Below are 17,873 nucleotides of genomic sequence, written 5' to 3'. Positions count from 1 at the left end.
AGAAGCTGATAAAGGGAAGAAGGATCAATAAAATACAAGATGACACACTAGGGGTCTGTATCTACACTTGCAGAGAGAGAGGAACAATATAGAACAATCAGAAAAAATATGACAATAAAAATGAACATAACTAAAATATATGCATTTTTGATTCATACAAGTTGCAGTTAGTGTCAACCACAGCTTACTATGATGTTTGTCTGTACTGATGTGTATCGGTGAACACCTGGATCCAAACATTGATTGATTAACTTTATTGATCTCATAGTGAAGAAATGTACTCGTTACATGAGTTCAAATAGTCAAAGGAGACGAAAAAGGTACATGGGATATGTAAAGTATAGTAGTATAGTAGTAGTGTGTCCACTTATGACATTTTTTTGTTTGTTTTTTTATGAGGGGTGTTTGCTCTCCGTGGTTGTTGGATCCTGGTTTTCCAAATGAAATGCCAAGTTTGCTGTCATCTGAGAGCTTTGAACAGCAGAGCAATAATCTATTCCTTGTTCTTAGCCAAGTTATGAATTTCACACTGCCTCTGTTTCAGGAGTTAATTTTACAAAAAATAATATAGAAGCTGAGGTTTTTTCAGTGGTGGGTCTTGAAGCATTTACTCCAAACAGTACATGACTTGTTAATGTCATGCAGGTTTAGTGAACTTTGGCTTACATCCTCTTGTTTCCGCTCATACTTTTCCTCACACTTTTTATTTCCAAAAATGTAGTAACTTACTAACTTAACTTATCATTCCAATGAAGTTTGCAGGGTCATCAACTCCCCAAGACAATGCTGGATACAATGTTGGGTATAAACAAGTTTAATTGGATAAATAAAATGACAGGGTCTTGAAATTCCTCCAACTTGATGATATATCAATTATTATTTAAATTCATGCATATGCATTTTAATATTTGACTTTTAGAGAGAATCGGACGGGTGTTTTATATTTTTACATTCCTTTGCGGTGTTGTAGCACCCGCCGGTACGTCCCCTACATCAAATCGCGCATACCCAGCTGGCCGACAGTGCACCGCATCGCAGTGAGGTCACTGTGCTACAATTAATTAGCCTAGCTAGCGCGTGCACTACTAAGCTATTAGCTTTTGATACATATTTATGATCTAAAGGTTAAACTGTGAGTTGGAAAAATGTCTGGAAGCGCAGGAGAATGGTGTCTGATGGAGAGCGACCCCGGAGTGTTCACCGAGCTCATTAAAGGTTTCGGTAAGTGTTTTCTCCGGAACGTTGGCAGCTCATTCAATATGATGTGGCTATGCGTCAGCGCTAGCTAGATGTTGCAAAGCTAGCTTTTAAATTAGCTACTTCTGACCAATATCCTTCATTGAACGGACATATATTTAGCGGAGAACCTTAAAGTCCCGTCTGTTTTTCGGTTATTTGTCTAATTTGCATGCGTTGACTGTGTAACGGTAGCTAAATTCATTTTACAGTGTTGCATAGCTAGCATTACTCAGCTTTCAAAAACTACGGCGCGTAAAAAAACAAGCCTTTCTTAACGTGAGCCTGCTATCACTCAGGCTGGATATTATATCCACATTTTAAGCTAGGCCTTTTATCAACAAGCCAAATAACGGAATGATGTTGGTTTTTATTTGTTAGGCTGCAAAGGAGCTCAGGTTGAAGAGATTTGGAGCATGGAGCCTGAGAACTTTGAGAACCTGAAGTATGTCTGTCTATGTGTGCCACTTTTCTACCTTTAACACGCCTCCTCCTTGTAAGGACCTTTAATAACAGTTTTGTTTTGTTTTCCCAGGCCAGTCCACGGCTTGATTTTTCTCTTCAAATGGCAGCCAGGGGAAGAACCAGCAGGATCAATTGTTCAAGATTCAAGGCTTGATCACATTTTCTTTGCTAAACAGGTACAAGGTTTGGGCTTCTCAGTTAGACAAATTCACAGATAAAAAAGTCTTTCCATCTAATTTGCTTAAAACAATTTTGTAATGTTTTGTTTTATTTTTTTTTTATGGTAACTTGTTTGTCAAAAATAGTGATTCTGCTATGCATTCATTGCATTACTGTTAAGTTTAAAACATTACTACAAATGCATTTCATTTTCTAGTTGTAAATAATTTTAGACATTTTAAGAATTGTGGACTACCTTTTTACCATTTGCTACAATTATACTAGTTTGAAGCTTGTCTATACCAGCTATTTCATCTAGAATCTAAAATAAGTACCTTTTTGCGTGAGTTTTTTTAAAACATAACCTTGTAAATATTTGCTTTTTAATTTGATTTAGGTCAGGACTTTGAACCGTTATAGTAACCAAAAAATGTTTTTATCTCATCTTGTCTTGCTGGGCAATGGACCTTTTTCAGTGTCTGGTGATGACCTTACACTCTGCAATGTTTAGCAAATCTGTTAGAAATGAAGTGTATAAATGGTTGGGCCTCATTTAGATTTTAAGGATTCATCTAAACTATAGGAAAGTCTCAGGAAAAAACACAGAAAAACCCATAATGGTTGCTGTGCAATTTAAAAAAACATTATTTTACCACGTCTAAGAACCTCTTCCAGTATGACATTTTAATAGTTACTTAACTAATATATATTTCTAAAGCTACATGATTTTCTGTCCCTCGTATTTCTCAGTCCATTATTTCCTCTTTCAGAGTTTCTCTGCCACTGCCTCCTTATTTTGTGATTAATATTCACAAAATAAGCAGGTACTGGTTGACTCCACCTAAGCTTAGTATAACTGCAGCTAATCCAGAGTTAATAATAATAATTATTTTAGCAGTTCTTCCTGTGTGCTGCCCATCAGTTTAGATTAGGCATGTCCGAAGTAGGTCCTTGTGGGCTGCTGTCCTACAGGTTTTCAATAGCTGTGTCCTAACGGCCATCCTAACACCTCAATCACTAAATACAACGGGTAAATATGGTGGACTTCATTGTGAACTCGGATAACTGGGCATTCAGACAGATGATCACTACTTATTGCTCCCCATAGGTCACGTGACTCTGGCTCCCCTCATGATTTGCGATGAGAGCTCTTGCAAAGCATTCTGGGGTATATCTGCTTCTCTAGTGACCATGGATGATCACTAGTTTTTAAGATGCACTGTGGGGAATTTTGAGTCCACTACTTTTTCATCTACTAGACATTCGTACACATGTAAAATGGTGTAACCACTATATAGGGATTAGGACGGACGTTCGGACACAGACAATGTTTCTCGGGTTCAGCACAGCTGATTCAGTTTCTATTAGTTCAGTCAAGTTTTACAGTTGTTCCATCGTATTTTCATTTAGATCATTAGTTTAAGTCTTAGATGTTCAAAGCTTGGATAATTTATTTAACCCTACTTTAAGCTTCTTTATAACTCAGTCCTGGCCTGTTTGGTGTTCCTCTTTATTTACATGCTGCAGTTTGTTCCTGAAAACACTTCAAGGCCTTTAAAGAACAAACTTAAGACTAAGTTAGACCCTATTTAGGCACCATTCAGAGCAGCCAGTTTCAAGCACCTGCAGGATCTCAGTTGCTCTCCTCCTCACTGGCAAGTTTGTTGTGGAAGAAGGAACAGAACAGCGCAAAGCACCATTCTAGACTTTTTCTTTTGTGATTGTTTTTTAAAACTCGTCTGATGCCATGGTAGTATGGGAAATAAATCTGTTTGTTATGAGAAATAGAAATGGTTGGCTATGAAGGCTGAAACATGCATACAGACTCCACTCTGCTTACATTATGCACACAGTCTCTGCAACTACATGAAAGCCTTTAAGTCCTCCAACAAGGGGAAAACTGTGAGGATGCTGTAAAGGCCTGTTGATATTTACCAGAGGATGTTCTCTGGGTTTTTCAACTTGTATGATTTATACTCTGTTTTCCATTTCCAGGTGATAAACAATGCATGTGCCACCCAGGCGATCATCAGTGTTCTGCTCAACTGCTCCCACCCCGACATGGTGCTGGGAGACACACTGACGGAGTTCAGAGAGTTTTCCCAGAGTTTTGATGGAGCTGTACGTAAACGGTAGTTTTATTATTCTAATGGCTGTGTTTTTGTTTTGTTTTGTGTAATGAAAGAAAGGATGAACTACTTGACCTCTAAGGCCAGAGTTCAGCTGGCCTTAGTTGATGATCTTCTCTCTTTGCTCCTCAGATGAAAGGTCTCGCTCTCAGCAACTCTGAAGTGATTCGACAAGTTCACAACAGCTTTGCCAGGTGAGTGCTTGCTTATTTAATTCCCAACTGGAGAAGCTGTGTTTGCTCACCTGCTGTTTATTTTTAGCCACTTGCAATTTGGTAAATTACATTCTTATCTAGAGTTATTATTCACGAGACTTTCAGTCTACAATCAGTAACCCCTGCATCCACTTCAAGTTCTATTAACGGCAAAAATTTCCCACAATGAAAACAATATTGTTGAAAAGAACAAGTCTTAGGTGGAACCAAACCTTAATTCTTTTTATTTATTATTCTGAGGCAGAGGGAGGTTAGGGGTCAGCGCTAAGGGTCATAGCAGAGCATTGAATCATGAACACATTAGATTTTGATTAAAAACTAGGCACACTCCTACAAGTTGAACCTCATAACAAACCTCAATGAAGATGATTATTCTAATCCAATCATCATTATATGAGCTGGAAAATCTCCATTTAATAGAGAAGTATGCATGCCTATTATATGTGAAAATCAGGAGTATTCAGAATCAGAAATACTTTAATAATCCCAGAGGGAAATTACTTTTGTTACATGCTCCAGTTACAGTTTTATATGATATGATGATCATTGAGTGATTTTTTTTTTTTTTGTGTCTAACTTAATGTTAGATTTGTCTGACTGGGTTTCATTGTGTTTTGAAGGCAGCAGATGTTTGAATTTGATGCAAAGTCTTCAGCAAAGGATGAAGATGCTTTTCACTTTGTGAGCTATGTTCCTGTAAACGGCCGACTGTATGAGCTGGATGGGCTTCGGGAAGGTCCCATAGACTTGGGTAAACATAACTTTCCCCTTTCTGGATATTCCAGTGATTGAGATGCTGTGCATGTGGTTAATCAGTAATATAAATGAATAAACCTATCTTTTCAACATGAGATCCTTATTATCCTTTTCCTTGCCATACTTGTTAGTTTCTAAAACTGCAGCTCTTCATAGTGATGCAATGTGCTTCTGGAAACTATAGGTTTTAATAGATATCACTATTATGTCACAGGAGTCTGCAACCAAGATGACTGGATCAGTGCAGTTCGCCCAGTGATTGAGAAGAGAATACAAAAGTAAACAATACATGTAAATCTGTTGTTTATTTACATATATAACTAAAGCTGAATGAATTCCATCAACGTTTGTCTTTTCCTTCTTCAGGTACAGTGAAGGAGAGATCCGATTCAACCTGATGGCCATTGTTTCTGACAGAAAGATGGTATATGAGAAGAAAATTGCAGAGCTCCAGGCTCAGCTCACAGAGGTAAGTCACAATGAGACATAATATTACTTTTCTGATTTTGAGGGCTTGATATAACTTTTTCCCCAGAAGTAAAGATATATGAAATAAGTCAGGCTTAAATTCAAAATGAGTAAAGCTGTGTTTACTCTGACCTCGTGTCTGCCATGTTCATTGTTTAGGTTGTTATTTTGTTTAATGAGAAAGAGTTTTGTATTAAAAAAAAAAGCAAAATAAAGACACAACGAGATTAGTAATAATAAATTTGCCGGTTTTTGATTTATTAAGGTAAGAAAAACAGGATAAATGTTATCTCTGATTTGGATTAGATTTATTTAGTGGTCAAAATAATTTATCGTGAATTATTTTATTTTGGACATTATAGAGAACTCTGCATCACATGTATGCATACATAGCATTCACACTAAGCTGTAGCTCAGATCTCCATTCTTAGGGTGTCAGTTCATACACTTGACGAAGGTTGTGGGTTCAGTTTCAGTGTTTAAGCTCTGCCTCATTTATCTTCTTAAAAATGATTGGTCTACATAGCCGTTAAAAAAATAGTATCAGCAGCCATGATCTGAGTTAGATTTAGGGCTGCATGGTTGTGGAAATAATACAGCTTTTATTTTTAGCAAATAGATGAAAATTTATTTATTGTGTTCCTTGATGTTGTGAAAAAATTACAGTAATTTCTGTTGTAGACCCAAAAATAAGTTTAAACATTAAATCTGGAAGAAAATCTAAAATGGATCACAAAAACAAAAACATTTACATGGTCAGAATTAATACTACAATTTGAATAAACTAATGTGTTCACATTAAGGACATTGAGCTAATAAAATATTCTGTTCTTGTACTTTTATTTGTGCAAAATGTATTCAAGAAATCCCAGTTACTCTTTGTATTAGTTACTCGCCCAAAGTTGAAATTGAAGTTTTGTTGATTGGCTTTGTTTCGACATTAAATATTCTCACTCTGAACTGTTTAGTTTGCTAACACTGCGGCTTTTGTTTTGAGTGCTGATCATTTTGCTCCTTCACCTTTTTGTACCTTCGCAGTTTGAGTCATATTTCTGTTTCCAATATGAAACGATTGCAGTAACATTCAGGAGAAATATTAATGACTTTGTGTTCATCCATACCTGCTACAATGCATATCTCAATCCCAGCCAGAATTGCTGTCTTTACTTCATTTTTCAAACTCTGCATTAAGAAACTGGGTTTAATGTTGTAATAAGACAGACGTGTGAATCAGACTAGAGCTGTTGCAGATTAAGAGCCTATTTCCAAAATGGTTTTGACCAAAATGCTTTAAATATATAGTTCATCACTATATATTATATATAAATTGCTATAAACCATATATAGTTGATATCAATTAAAGAAAAACTCTAAGAACAAACATTTTGCATTTAAGGTTAGAGGTCTGAAAATAAGCTCTATCCAGAATTCACCATAGTTTAAGCTTCACCTGGTTTGATTTTTGTCAAAATCAAAATGGCTGTCAAATAATTAATTGATATTTTTTGTACTTTAAATGAACTTCAATGCTCAAAATTGCAATTTAGCGTCAGTCTATGTATGTATTAGTGGTCAAACTAGGACACTTAGGCTTACCACCACTAGAGGTCAGCAAAGCATTATTTTCATTGCTGACATTGGTATTAGCAAAGTTAAGTTTGCAGGGACAGATCAGTATTTTCTAGGAGGCTTATGCTAAATTATAGGGACTAATGATTTCATTTTGTTTTCTCATTTTATCATGTAATATTTTATGAAATACATTTCTATTACGCTATTTTCAGGATGAGCCAATGGACACAGACCAGAACAACACATTTTTAAGCACCATCCAGTCAGAGATTGCAAAGTACCAGCTTCTTATTGAAGAGGAAAACCAGAAGCTGAAAAGATACAAGGTAAGTCACTGTTAAATACAGTGAAATTTGCCAAACAAGAGATCATTTAAACTTTTCAAGTTTTAGTGCATCTGTATTCATTTAACGAAAAAGGTTGTTGTTTCTGTTCTGAAAAAAGTTAGCTATGCCCAGTTTAAAAAAAAAAAAATCTGGTTTCTTTTAGGTTGAAAATATTCGACGAAAGCACAACTACCTTCCCTTCATTATGGAGCTACTGAAGACGTTGGCAGAGTACCAGCAGCTAATACCTTTGGTGGAAAGGGTAACAAATCTGTTCATGTTGCAGTTTTCCAAACTCCTATTGATCCTGAGTGCCACAGGTCTAAGAACAAAAGTACCATGACATTTTAAAATGTGTGACATTAAACATGCTGAATAATTTAATGAGCCATCTGGGGGCGGCTGGTGTTTTTTTTGAGCTCTTGATTTGGGATAAATAACTTTTTAAGAGATGTACAGATGGAAATTGCAAAAAAAAAAAAACCCACAATGCTTCAGTTTTTTCACTAGAGGGCATCATTGGTGAATGTTATAGTTTCACCTGTAAAATAGGTCCATTTCTAAGAAAGGGTTCAAAAGTTTTCTTTACTGTAGATACTGTACCAATCTAAACAGCAGTGTGTGTGTGGGGTTTTCTCAACAGGCAAAAGAGAAACAAAGCGCTAAAAAGGCTCAGGAGGCCAAGTGAACAACATCAACATTCACCAGAAAGGTTCTGATCAGACGCAAGCAAGGAATCACCGTGAAAACCAGTCACTCTTTCATCAGTGAGCAGTGAACAGACTCTGTACTTCACCAGTTAACTTCATCACAGCGAGCATGGAGGGCGTCCTGCAGCACACTATGGCTTCCAGTGAATTATTCAGAAAGAGCTGTGCGGCATTTGCAGCACAGAGACTGCCTGTCACAATGTCCCCATGTGTTTCTGTTGGCGCTAATGCATGTCTGAAGGAAAAATGTGGTCTTATTTTGTTCTGTCTTATTTTCATAATAAAATGTGTAGATGTTTGAGGTTTTTGTTGAAGGGATTTTGATCCCAGCGTCCTTTTTTTAACCACTTCCTGGAAGTCAAATTTTTGTATTTACAGTGAGCTATGTTTAAAGAACTGTAACAGCTATGTGCATTCCATCCTAAAATGCCTCAGGACTTTTCAGTAAGTTTACATGTTTGATGTAAAGTATTTCATTTAGACATCTCTCAAACAGGATGTAATTTGCATACCTACGTCATCAACAAAATGCTGATTCATTTTGTTTTTTCATCATTGAGTGATTTATATCAGGTCATCGAGTAACATGAAATTACATTAAAGTATTGCAAAAGAGTGACAAAAATATGCAGAAATAGGCAGTTAAGTTGCCCACAAACCGACAGTTAATTGTCAGCTGTATTACAAACGTGTTGTGGAACAACAGCAACTTGGCCACATAAACTGACGGAGCGGTTACTGAAGCAAATAGTGTGAAGAAGTCAATCACGCCTTTAAACTTCAAGTTCTAAAACAGTGTGCAGGGAGTGGGTTTCAGGAGAAAGGCACTTGTCTAACTGTATTGTGACAGTGTAAAGTTTGGTGGAGTGGGGGCTTATGGTTGGGGGTTGTTTTTCAGGAGCTGTACTAGACCCCCCTGGTCCAGTGAAAGGAACTCTGGATCTTTCAGCATACCAACACATTTTGTACAATTCCATGCTCCCCACTTTGTGGGAACAGTTTGGATCAGGCCCGTTCCTCTTGCAACATCACTGTGCACTACAGCACAAAGCAAGCTCCATAAAGACATGGATGGTAGGGTCTGGTGTGGATAAAATTGATTGTCCTCCAAAGAGACCTAATAAAACACCTTTGGGATGAATTAGAGTGGAGACTGAGAGCCAGGCCTTTTCGTCCAACATCAATGTGTGACCTCACAATGCTCCGGAAATATAGAATTCCCATAAACACAGTCCTAAAACTTGTGAACAGCTTCCCAAGCTGCCAACGTTGGACCAACATATTGAACCCCTATGGATTACGGCTGGGATGTCAATAAAGCTCAAGGCGGGTGAGCAAATGCGTTTGGCAATAGAGAATACATCGCTACATGTAAGATATGCAAGATATAGGCCAAATATCACCAAAATATTTGATGACAAATTATTCAGCATTTTGATTAGAATGGAAGCCTTTTCTCCTGCCATACAGCAAACAGCTGGAATTGTACTCAAAGCTGTGCAGACAAAAAAAATGTAAAATAATTACTTATGTATCTTTAAGCATTACCTGTTTTACAGTTGTTAGTTTTCAATATACAATTCTGTAAATAATTTGGAATATTCATGGTTAAAATTTTTTTTAGTCTGCTTTAAGATTTTATATATAACTATTGTACATCGAAAGATTTCACACCTTAAGACATAAATCAAAGAAAAGAAAGGAGATTCATTATCTAAAACAAATCAGCTCAAAGAATAAGCTAATAGATTTAGAAAGTCTGTTGTGTTGAACCTGTTTTTATAAAGCTTAGATTGAATCAGCATGAATGGAAAGCTACAGAGAAGCTGCTCATTTGCCTTAATTGCTGCTCCTGAACAGAGCGTTCGTCTCAAAGCCATTGCATTCTGACGCATCTGTAGCCTGCTGACCAAAGTGAGACGCAGCCTGTTTCTAATTTTAGATTCAGAGTTTACATATGCACCTTGAGTACTTGTTGGACCTGATCCCAGGAGTCTGTTGCCTGGTCTGTGCATGACAACGAATGAAAACCTCATTGATCTTATTACCAGCTGAGGAAAAAAAAAGACATCTCTTTTATATTACTCTGTCTCTCAGAATGTGGATGAATAACAAAAGTATAAAGCAGCAGGATTTCTTTTGCTTACCCTCACCTAACTGCCGTATTGAGTCTATTTTTAAACACATTGTCTTATATTTTCTTGTAATATATATATTTTTTTGAGTTACAAGCTAAACTACAGTAAGCAGAAAGGAATCAAAGAAGCTATAAAAAAGGATAAAATCCTAAATAGCAAGACTGCTGCGTAACTGAATGGGAATTTGGTATGCCTACTTGGAAGGTCAGGAAAAGTTTATTTGTGAAACTCATTATCAAACACGGTGCTGAGAGCTGATAGGCCCAATGCTAAAGACAGTTCTGTTTAGACTGTGTTACAGCTTTGGCAATATTAGCATCAATCACTTTATGAATGCAGCAAAACATGACTGGAGGTGCAAGCTTTATTTCTTTTATTTTGAGAAATCAAAAACTTTATTATCTGTTTTTAAAAGCTTCGTGTTAAATTTGCAGTAGTTATAAAATAATAAGAAACCCCTCTAATTTAGCTGGCCAGATGAAGCTTTAAGCAGCAGTAAGCACGTGAAGTAAAATGTGCATATTTACTCAGGTGACTGTCCTGGACACTCATTGAAAGCTGAAAATAATAGCAGGAGCAGAGCGCTTGATTTGCTGAAACAAGAGAAAACGTCTTTGCAGTGCATGGCACTATGGCACAGGTCTGAGAGGAGAGAAACAGCAGCAGTGTGTGTCCTGGATTCTGACAGATGACAGACAGGAGGAAGGCTTATCTCCTCTTCTGACAGCTTTAAATATGTTGTTATGATACTTGAACAAAGATGCTGTAGTGTAGTACTCCAATAGATTAGGAATGTTGTCGTGTGACTTAACACAGAGCAAACTGTTTCTAATACCTTTGTACACGCTGTACCTTTGTATGTGCTTTTGTCACAACTAAAAATGCATAGCGTTTAATTTGATCTTTCTAATTTAGTCTGAATGACGCCATTAAGAGCTTGCTGGAAAATATTTGGCACTTAGAGAATTTACCACCAACTAAAAAACAGACCTACTTTATAATTATTGAAATGACTTTTAGCATTATTTTCACATGTAGTGCTATATATAGAAATATTTATATCCCTTGAGGTTTTCAAAGTGTGTGACATTATAATTTTTTTTTTTTTTTTTTTTTTATTAGGATTTTATACAGAGCATCCAAAAACTGTAAAGCAAAGAGTTAAATGTTTTTTGGGTTATTTTTTTCAACAAAGGAAAATCTTAAATGTTTTACATAGGCTACATTTATTTTCAGCCACTTTTACTTGTAAAATACAATAAACGATTCCTAAATCGGATACACATCCTTCACCTGCAACTGCTTTTATGAGAACATCTGTGGTTTTGTGGCGGATCATAACTGCTTAAAAAACAGCATGATGTCCAAGCAATAGTGTGGATGCAAAGTCGTAGATACTTTTAAAACTGACTTAGAATATAAAGCGATATCCAAAGCTTTTAGCATCCTACTGAGCTCTGTTGAGTACTGAACTGAAAATGAACAGAATATGGCACAAGTTTCATCCAACAAAGATATCACTATCCACCTTAAAATCACAGGGGTACAGCAAATAAGTAATTAAGACAAATTTGGCCTTCATGACGCTCATTTTCCGAGGCTGCCACATAATAAATATCCATGTGTGGTTGATTTTAAATCTAATATCATTTGTTGGTACTTATTGAGGATAAATTCACATCAGCTGTCTTCATTTTAAAAGATGGATTTGGAAACTTTACTGATTACATGGCATCCATGGTACCTGTCAAATTATGACAAATACTTTCTTAAAATGTTGGTGCTTTAAATTATTTCTTTTTTTTTTTTTTTTTTTATCTAAATCTATCCCTACATTGCTAAAGCCATAGTCAAATCAACAATGTGTATATACCTAAAAACAATGAAGAACTAGTTTACTAGAAGGATATCAACATGTGGATGAAAGCTCTCACAGGCAATCTGAGATTCTAATATTTAGTTTTCTGCTTAATCTGTAAAGAAACACATTACAAGTTTTTAGCATCGTGGAAATAGTTTATTCCAAAGGCAAGCCAGCTGCCAAAAGCTTAAAATATACATGAAACATCTGGTGCAGGATCACAGTATTTACATTCTCACAGTCATTTGCAGTGGAAACAGTAGACATTATCACATATATTAAACTTGCACATCTTATGTAAACAAGTGCAAATACAGAAGAATAAAAAAAGTTTGGCTACATGGGAAGTTTAAGACCCCTATAAAAAATTCTAACAGTGGATTTTGACCAAAAATACATTCTTACAGTACTGTCGGTTTCAGGTGAGCAGAGATCAGTATTTCAGTGTTTTTACTTCTTAGCTCTAAACCAGTAGTCTTTACAACATTGTATTGTCTATCATTGCATAAAACCTGAAATAGCATGAATTTGTAATGGTACATCAAGAAAACTGTGTGCAATGACCCAGTGAAGGAAATGTAACCTTAATCCCATCTCGTCAAAATGCTCTGCCCGCTTCCTGCAGCATATTCATATTAACCTCACAGTTTCCTTGTTGAAATCAGACAGCTGAACTGTCTAAAAATGACTTTACTTTGCATTTTCCATTCGCTGCTGCTATTCATGCTCAAAATTTGCATTCAGGTCTGTTATCCTGATGCAGCGCCAGGAATGAACATTATCTGGACCCAGTGTGCAGTCACAGCGGTAAACAAATGACTTCAGGAGTGGGTGTGTAGTTTGACTAGTACTTAACGAGCTTGCTCTTTCCACTGGCAACTGCGCACAGTTCCTTGTAGAGGTCTGAGAGGATGAACCTCGGGTAGGAGTTATTCTCCATCAAGCTGTAGATTTTTTTCTGAGCAATCTGGAAGCTTGTGGCAGTGGGTGCATTTAAACACTGCTCAATGCTATTTTTTGTGTTGAAATCCAGGTTTATCTGTTGCAAAGAGAAAAAAGGAAATTATAAATGTTTGCTTTTCTTCAGCAAAAAAAACTGCAAAGAAACATACTGTGAGAGTAAAAAAATGTTTTTTTAAAGATCAAAGTTGTATTACCTCCTTCGGAGCTTCACTTTTAATGAACTCCTCATAGATGTTGTTGGCCTTGGACACTAGATCTTTTTGTGACGTAAGGGACTTGAAGTCCTCACATGCCGTCCAAAACTCAATGTTCTCCTCACAGAACTCGGACTTCAAAAAGATGTGGAAGGCAGCTTTCCCATCTGGGGGAGGAAGAAACAGAGGATTAGGATTGTGAGATGGGCCCAAGTGTCTTTCTCTTTCTCAGGCTCTCTGCCCATTAATGGAAAGTCAAGTAAGTCCAAAGCCATTACGAGCTGTGGTTTATTGAGGCCAATAAACTGCCTTTATTCAGCAACCAGCTACAGTGTGACCTTTGAGACTCTTTTATGTATGACTGCTGCAACAGAGGGATGAATGATACTTACATTTATGGGCGAGTAGTTTGTCAAGTGACTGTGCCCATTGGTTCACGTCATCAACGTTCGGCCTGAGGGTAGAGAACAGATCTCGCGTAAGAGATAATTATAGCTTAGACAACTGCCACTTTTATAGTGCCACTGTAAATCCTTGCAATTGATTACCTCAACTATAGTACTACAATTGACTGGCCGGTTATTAAATAGGTTTGATTGCATAGCCTTACTTGTTGCAGTTTTTCCAATATGCTGCACACTGTGATGTATTTCATTTTAAGACTGATTTATTTTTCATATTTAAACAATAGTTCATGTCAAAATGAAGTCCAACATAACATTGCATTACTTTCAGACTTAATCTTGAATACATATCTATATACACATATTCTCGACCCACCTGTATGATCTATTTTTCTTTGGATGGAGAATTGACTTGGAAGAGTTTGTCCACAAACGTCTAAGTCTGGTTCTCCAGTTTTTCCTCCTATGTAAAGTACAGAGCAAATTAATCAGAATTAATTTGTGTAAAATGTCATTAAGAAAAGGAAAAAGCCATTAAATGTTACAGTCTCTTACTTTATCTCCTTTTTCCCTGCAGACAGGTCACTTGGTTTCATGCAGTCATTAACAGCCATGTTTTGGGATGACATACTGCTGAGGTTCTCTCTCATCGTGTAGTCTGGTCTCTTTCTCCCTCTTGGCTTGTGAGGCTGCTTTATACTTTTTTGCTTTGGCCAGGAACCCATGCATGACGGACGGGAGGCGGCGCCATGGAAGGAAGGCTCTAACCTGATTGGCTCTGAATGAACCCTGGTGTGCCTCTGCCTGTGATTTGGTGGAAGAGAGGCTGTCACTGCATAATGATCAACTCCCTAAATACACTTCTGGTTTCCAAAATTAAGAGTGGGGTCAACATGTGAAATACATAGTAAACAGATTTTTTAAATGACATGTAGATCTAATGAACTTCTGTTTACTGTAACTTTAACTCCTGTTGTCTGTTTTTTGCAACTTTTTGAATGATTTTTTCCAAAATGTTTTAAACAAGAAAAGCAAACTGCAAGAAGGTTTTTGTCAAAAAAGAGATTTTATTTTAGTTTCCCAACTTTACTTCTGCCTCTGCTGTTCTTCTTTCACTTTTTGTTCTTAACAACGTGTTCATTCTAACGTCAGAAATACTTCCTGCAGTCGTAGTGTTTAATGAATTACACACCCAGGGTGTGGAGCCTTGAAGACGTTATTGTCGTGATGGTATGCAGAGATATGACACGTTGGATCCGATGATGATGATGCAATATGCCATCACCTTTCAAGGTAGGGTGGATAAAACAAACATCAATTTTAGGCAGGAGAATACTTCCCTTATCTTCTGTTGGCCTTTAAAACAACTCTGACTATTGATTAAAAGTGTTAAAGGCTTTGAATTTGCTTCCTAAAATGTGTGCAATGTAAGACTGACTCCTCTGTTAAGGAATTCACCATTTTTAGGAAAAGGTTGCATCGTTATATTTAGTGGATAAGAGTTCAGCCTACTCCGGAAGCTCTCAAGAGAATTTAATCTGAACTGAGATGCTGCTCTGGGAACCGATCCTCCTCGGCAAACACAAGTTCAAACATTACATAGTATCAATGTCAACAGCCCCAATATTGACCCAATGGGATTAGACGTGGACTAGGCTTGTTTAGAAAAGAACCCACATTCAAAACCTTTGCTTATCCTAACAGAATGGATCTTGACAGAAATCTGAAGATGCAAGCACTGAAATTATATATAACGTTATTTCTGATATGTAATGATATGTAACGTGGCGGCCTAGTGGTTAGGGCTTTGCACATGGGGTCCAGAAGTTCAAACCCCACTCCCACAGACTGCCACTCTGGCTCTCTGAGCAAAGACCCTTAACCCTACACTGTTCCTCGGGCGCCGCACAGTGGCAGCCCACTGCTCTCCAAGAGAATAGGTTAAATGCAGAGAGTAAATTTCTTTGTGCTGTACTTATGACAGTGCAATTACAATAAAAAAGCTGGAAATTTTGGTCAAGCTCTGTCAATGCCCCGCTTTCACCAACCATCTAATAAAAACACAGTAAATTGTTTCAGCTAAACATGAATTAGTGAAAGTTCCATGTTTTTATTTGGTCCAATTCTGATTGGCTCTTTCTAGTGAATTTAAGGTAGAATCTAATTTGTGCTGACTTTTAAAACACAGCATTCCTATGCTGCTAAGCTGCCCTGTGTTGCTTATGAGATAACAGCAAATTTTTAAGTCTGCTGTGCTCATGTTGACTTATGTGCATTTTATCTGTTTTTCTTTTTTTATTTCTATTGTAAGGCTAATGTTAATGTAATTTCTCAAAAAAAAAAGCTGTTTTTTTTTTTCTTTGACTATACAAGCATATACCACGCAGAAAGAAAGAACCCAAGCCATGATTCATACCCTGGACCTTGTTCTCTCAACTACCGAAAAAAAAAAAAAGGTAGAATAACACATAGCTTACTGTAAAAAAATGGTTTAAGTTCCTACATCAACATTACCATAAACAACATCAAAATCCCATGCAGTTTTTGACAAGTTTATGTATTACTATTAAATAGCTTCAACAGTCAAACAAAGTATTTTGGGGGTATTTTACAATCATTCCCAACTTGCACGTATAGACCTGCATGAGTTTATAGGAACACAAGTTCATCAAGTTTACTTAAGCAAAGTATTTGATAAATCACAAACCTGATATTTTTTCAACTTAACCTGCAGGTCCTGTATTTACACACAATTAGGGAATAACCCGCATCATCTTCACAAAACACAAACTCTGCCATGTTTTCATTCCCTTTTTTGTCTGTTTAACTTGTCATTAAAATCATTTGTAATAAAAAAAAAAATAATAATAAAAATAGGAAAATCTCTCTACAATTGGTGCTAATTGTATTTTTGATGACCTTACACATTCAAGGTTTTAGTGCAATGTTTCAGTATATGTCAGCAGTAAGTCAGAACCAGGAGGGCCTTAACAGGCACAGTAAAAACCTTTTCCAGTAACATTATGGGCTTTCAACAATGACATCATATTCCCACAAAACTGAAAGGTCAAATCTACTGAGGAACACAATATCCATATATAAGAATTATCACATTTTGTTCTGCTATCAGCGCCATAGTGTATCTGCGTCACCTGTTCTACACTGTTGTGGTTATCCTTGGCCCCCCTCCCGTTTTCGCACGGGTTTAGAACTATGCTGGGTGAAAACATGGTGTTCGCCTCTTGTGTTTATTATGATGTGCAGACTGTGTGTAAGCAGCTGTCTGTTTATAAGTGGATGGAGAGCAGAGCCAAGTTTCCATTAAAGCACCCATTTTATCCACATAGTCTCAAACGGCAGGTAGTTCCCATCATTGCTTTGCACCGTTTGTCCTCTCTGTGTTTTTGGGAAATTGCAGAAAAAGAAAGGACTTCTGTACTCCGTATCTCCTTTTGGATTTGTTTCAGCTTGGACTGGTAACAAAGGGCATCAAAATAAGGGGCCCTATGTTAAGCTTTATGCTTCAGGAGTTTTAAGGCAAGCACCAAAGTAATCATAACACACCTTTTTTAATTTTTTGAATGGAAATCTTTCACTTTGATTGTCCATTCTAGCTGTTAATCCTGATTAGAGCTTAACCAATAAGTATGAGATGAAATCAGATGAGCTTCACTTCCCCCTCTGCTCAGTCTTTCAGCATTACACTTTAAAACCACAATCCAGATTAAATGAAGATTGATAAAATAAGGTTATTAAAAAAGCTAAATTAAGTTTAAAATTGAAATTAATGCTTTTTTGTCAGTTTTAGCATTTGACTTTATAACAGAATACCAACATATTTGAAAAGATGTTAGAAATATTACTTTTATTTTCATTTATTTTATTTTCATTGGCTGAGAAGAGAACCTATAAGGATGTTTTTGCCATTAATTGAATTTTATCTGGATATCTACCTGAGCATTTGCACTGATTGACACAAACTGTGTTTATTTAAAACCGTGGCCTCTTTGCCATGATGATGTCTCTCACAAAAGGGGTTACAGGATGACTGCAATAGTTGTTTTGGGGTTTAAAAAAGAGAAATGTCTTTCCACACAAGAGTTAAGCTAATTGTTTTCTGAAGTTCTCAAATGACTCTATAGATCCTACTATGGTATTCAATCAGACAACAGCCAGGAGCACCTTAAAACCAAATATTTAACATTTACACAGGAAAAAAAACATAAAAAAGTAATGTTTTTATAATTTAAACATGTTCTGTTATGCTAGATTTCCAC

The 17,873-nt window shown here is 36.6% G+C and overlaps 2 protein-coding genes across 2 annotated transcripts; one reads left to right on the top strand and one right to left on the bottom strand.

The window, feature by feature from the left end:
- The first annotated feature begins 1,019 nt into the window (after window positions 1-1,019).
- On the top strand, window positions 1,020-8,354 carry uchl5 (ubiquitin C-terminal hydrolase L5). The gene is made up of 11 exons (XM_015371939.1): window positions 1,020-1,221; window positions 1,618-1,681; window positions 1,772-1,877; window positions 3,856-3,981; window positions 4,122-4,183; window positions 4,825-4,955; window positions 5,175-5,238; window positions 5,327-5,429; window positions 7,213-7,326; window positions 7,490-7,588; window positions 7,970-8,354. Exons 1-11 carry the CDS (start codon window positions 1,146-1,148, stop codon window positions 8,012-8,014), a joined length of 990 nt encoding a protein of 329 aa, XP_015227425.1. The 5' UTR covers window positions 1,020-1,145; the 3' UTR covers window positions 8,015-8,354.
- A 3,828-nt stretch (window positions 8,355-12,182) lies between these two features.
- LOC107083018 (regulator of G-protein signaling 2-like) lies at window positions 12,183-14,270 on the bottom strand. Its single transcript, XM_015371950.1, has 5 exons — window positions 14,152-14,270; window positions 13,973-14,059; window positions 13,585-13,646; window positions 13,193-13,359; window positions 12,183-13,074 (listed from the first exon to the last, which is right to left on the bottom strand). Exons 1-5 carry the CDS (start codon window positions 14,244-14,246, stop codon window positions 12,880-12,882), a joined length of 606 nt encoding a protein of 201 aa, XP_015227436.1. The 5' UTR covers window positions 14,247-14,270; the 3' UTR covers window positions 12,183-12,879.
- Between the last annotated feature and the right edge of the window lie 3,603 nt (window positions 14,271-17,873).

Source organism: Cyprinodon variegatus, unplaced genomic scaffold (genome assembly GCF_000732505.1).
Source record: "Cyprinodon variegatus isolate N-32 unplaced genomic scaffold, C_variegatus-1.0 Scaffold67, whole genome shotgun sequence".
Classification (NCBI taxonomy): Eukaryota; Metazoa; Chordata; class Actinopteri; order Cyprinodontiformes; family Cyprinodontidae; genus Cyprinodon; species Cyprinodon variegatus.
Note: the sequence above shows the minus strand (reverse complement) of the source record. Positions and strands in the feature narration are given on the sequence as shown.

Coding starts and splice junctions, on each gene's coding strand:
- uchl5 (XM_015371939.1), top strand. CDS start 1,146: ATGTCTGGAAGCGCAGGAGAATGGTGTCTGATGGAGAGCGACCCCGGA. Junction 1,222..1,617: donor CGAGCTCATTAAAGGTTTCG/GTAAGTGTTTTC, acceptor TTTATTTGTTAG/GCTGCAAAGGAGCTCAGGTT. Junction 3,982..4,121: donor CCCAGAGTTTTGATGGAGCT/GTACGTAAACGG, acceptor TTTGCTCCTCAG/ATGAAAGGTCTCGCTCTCAG.
- LOC107083018 (XM_015371950.1), bottom strand. CDS start 14,246: ATGAGAGAGAACCTCAGCAGTATGTCATCCCAAAACATGGCTGTTAAT. Junction 13,360..13,584: donor CAAACTACTCGCCCATAAAT/GTAAGTATCATT, acceptor TTCCTCCCCCAG/ATGGGAAAGCTGCCTTCCAC. Junction 13,075..13,192: donor AAAGTGAAGCTCCGAAGGAG/GTAATACAACTT, acceptor TCTTTGCAACAG/ATAAACCTGGATTTCAACAC.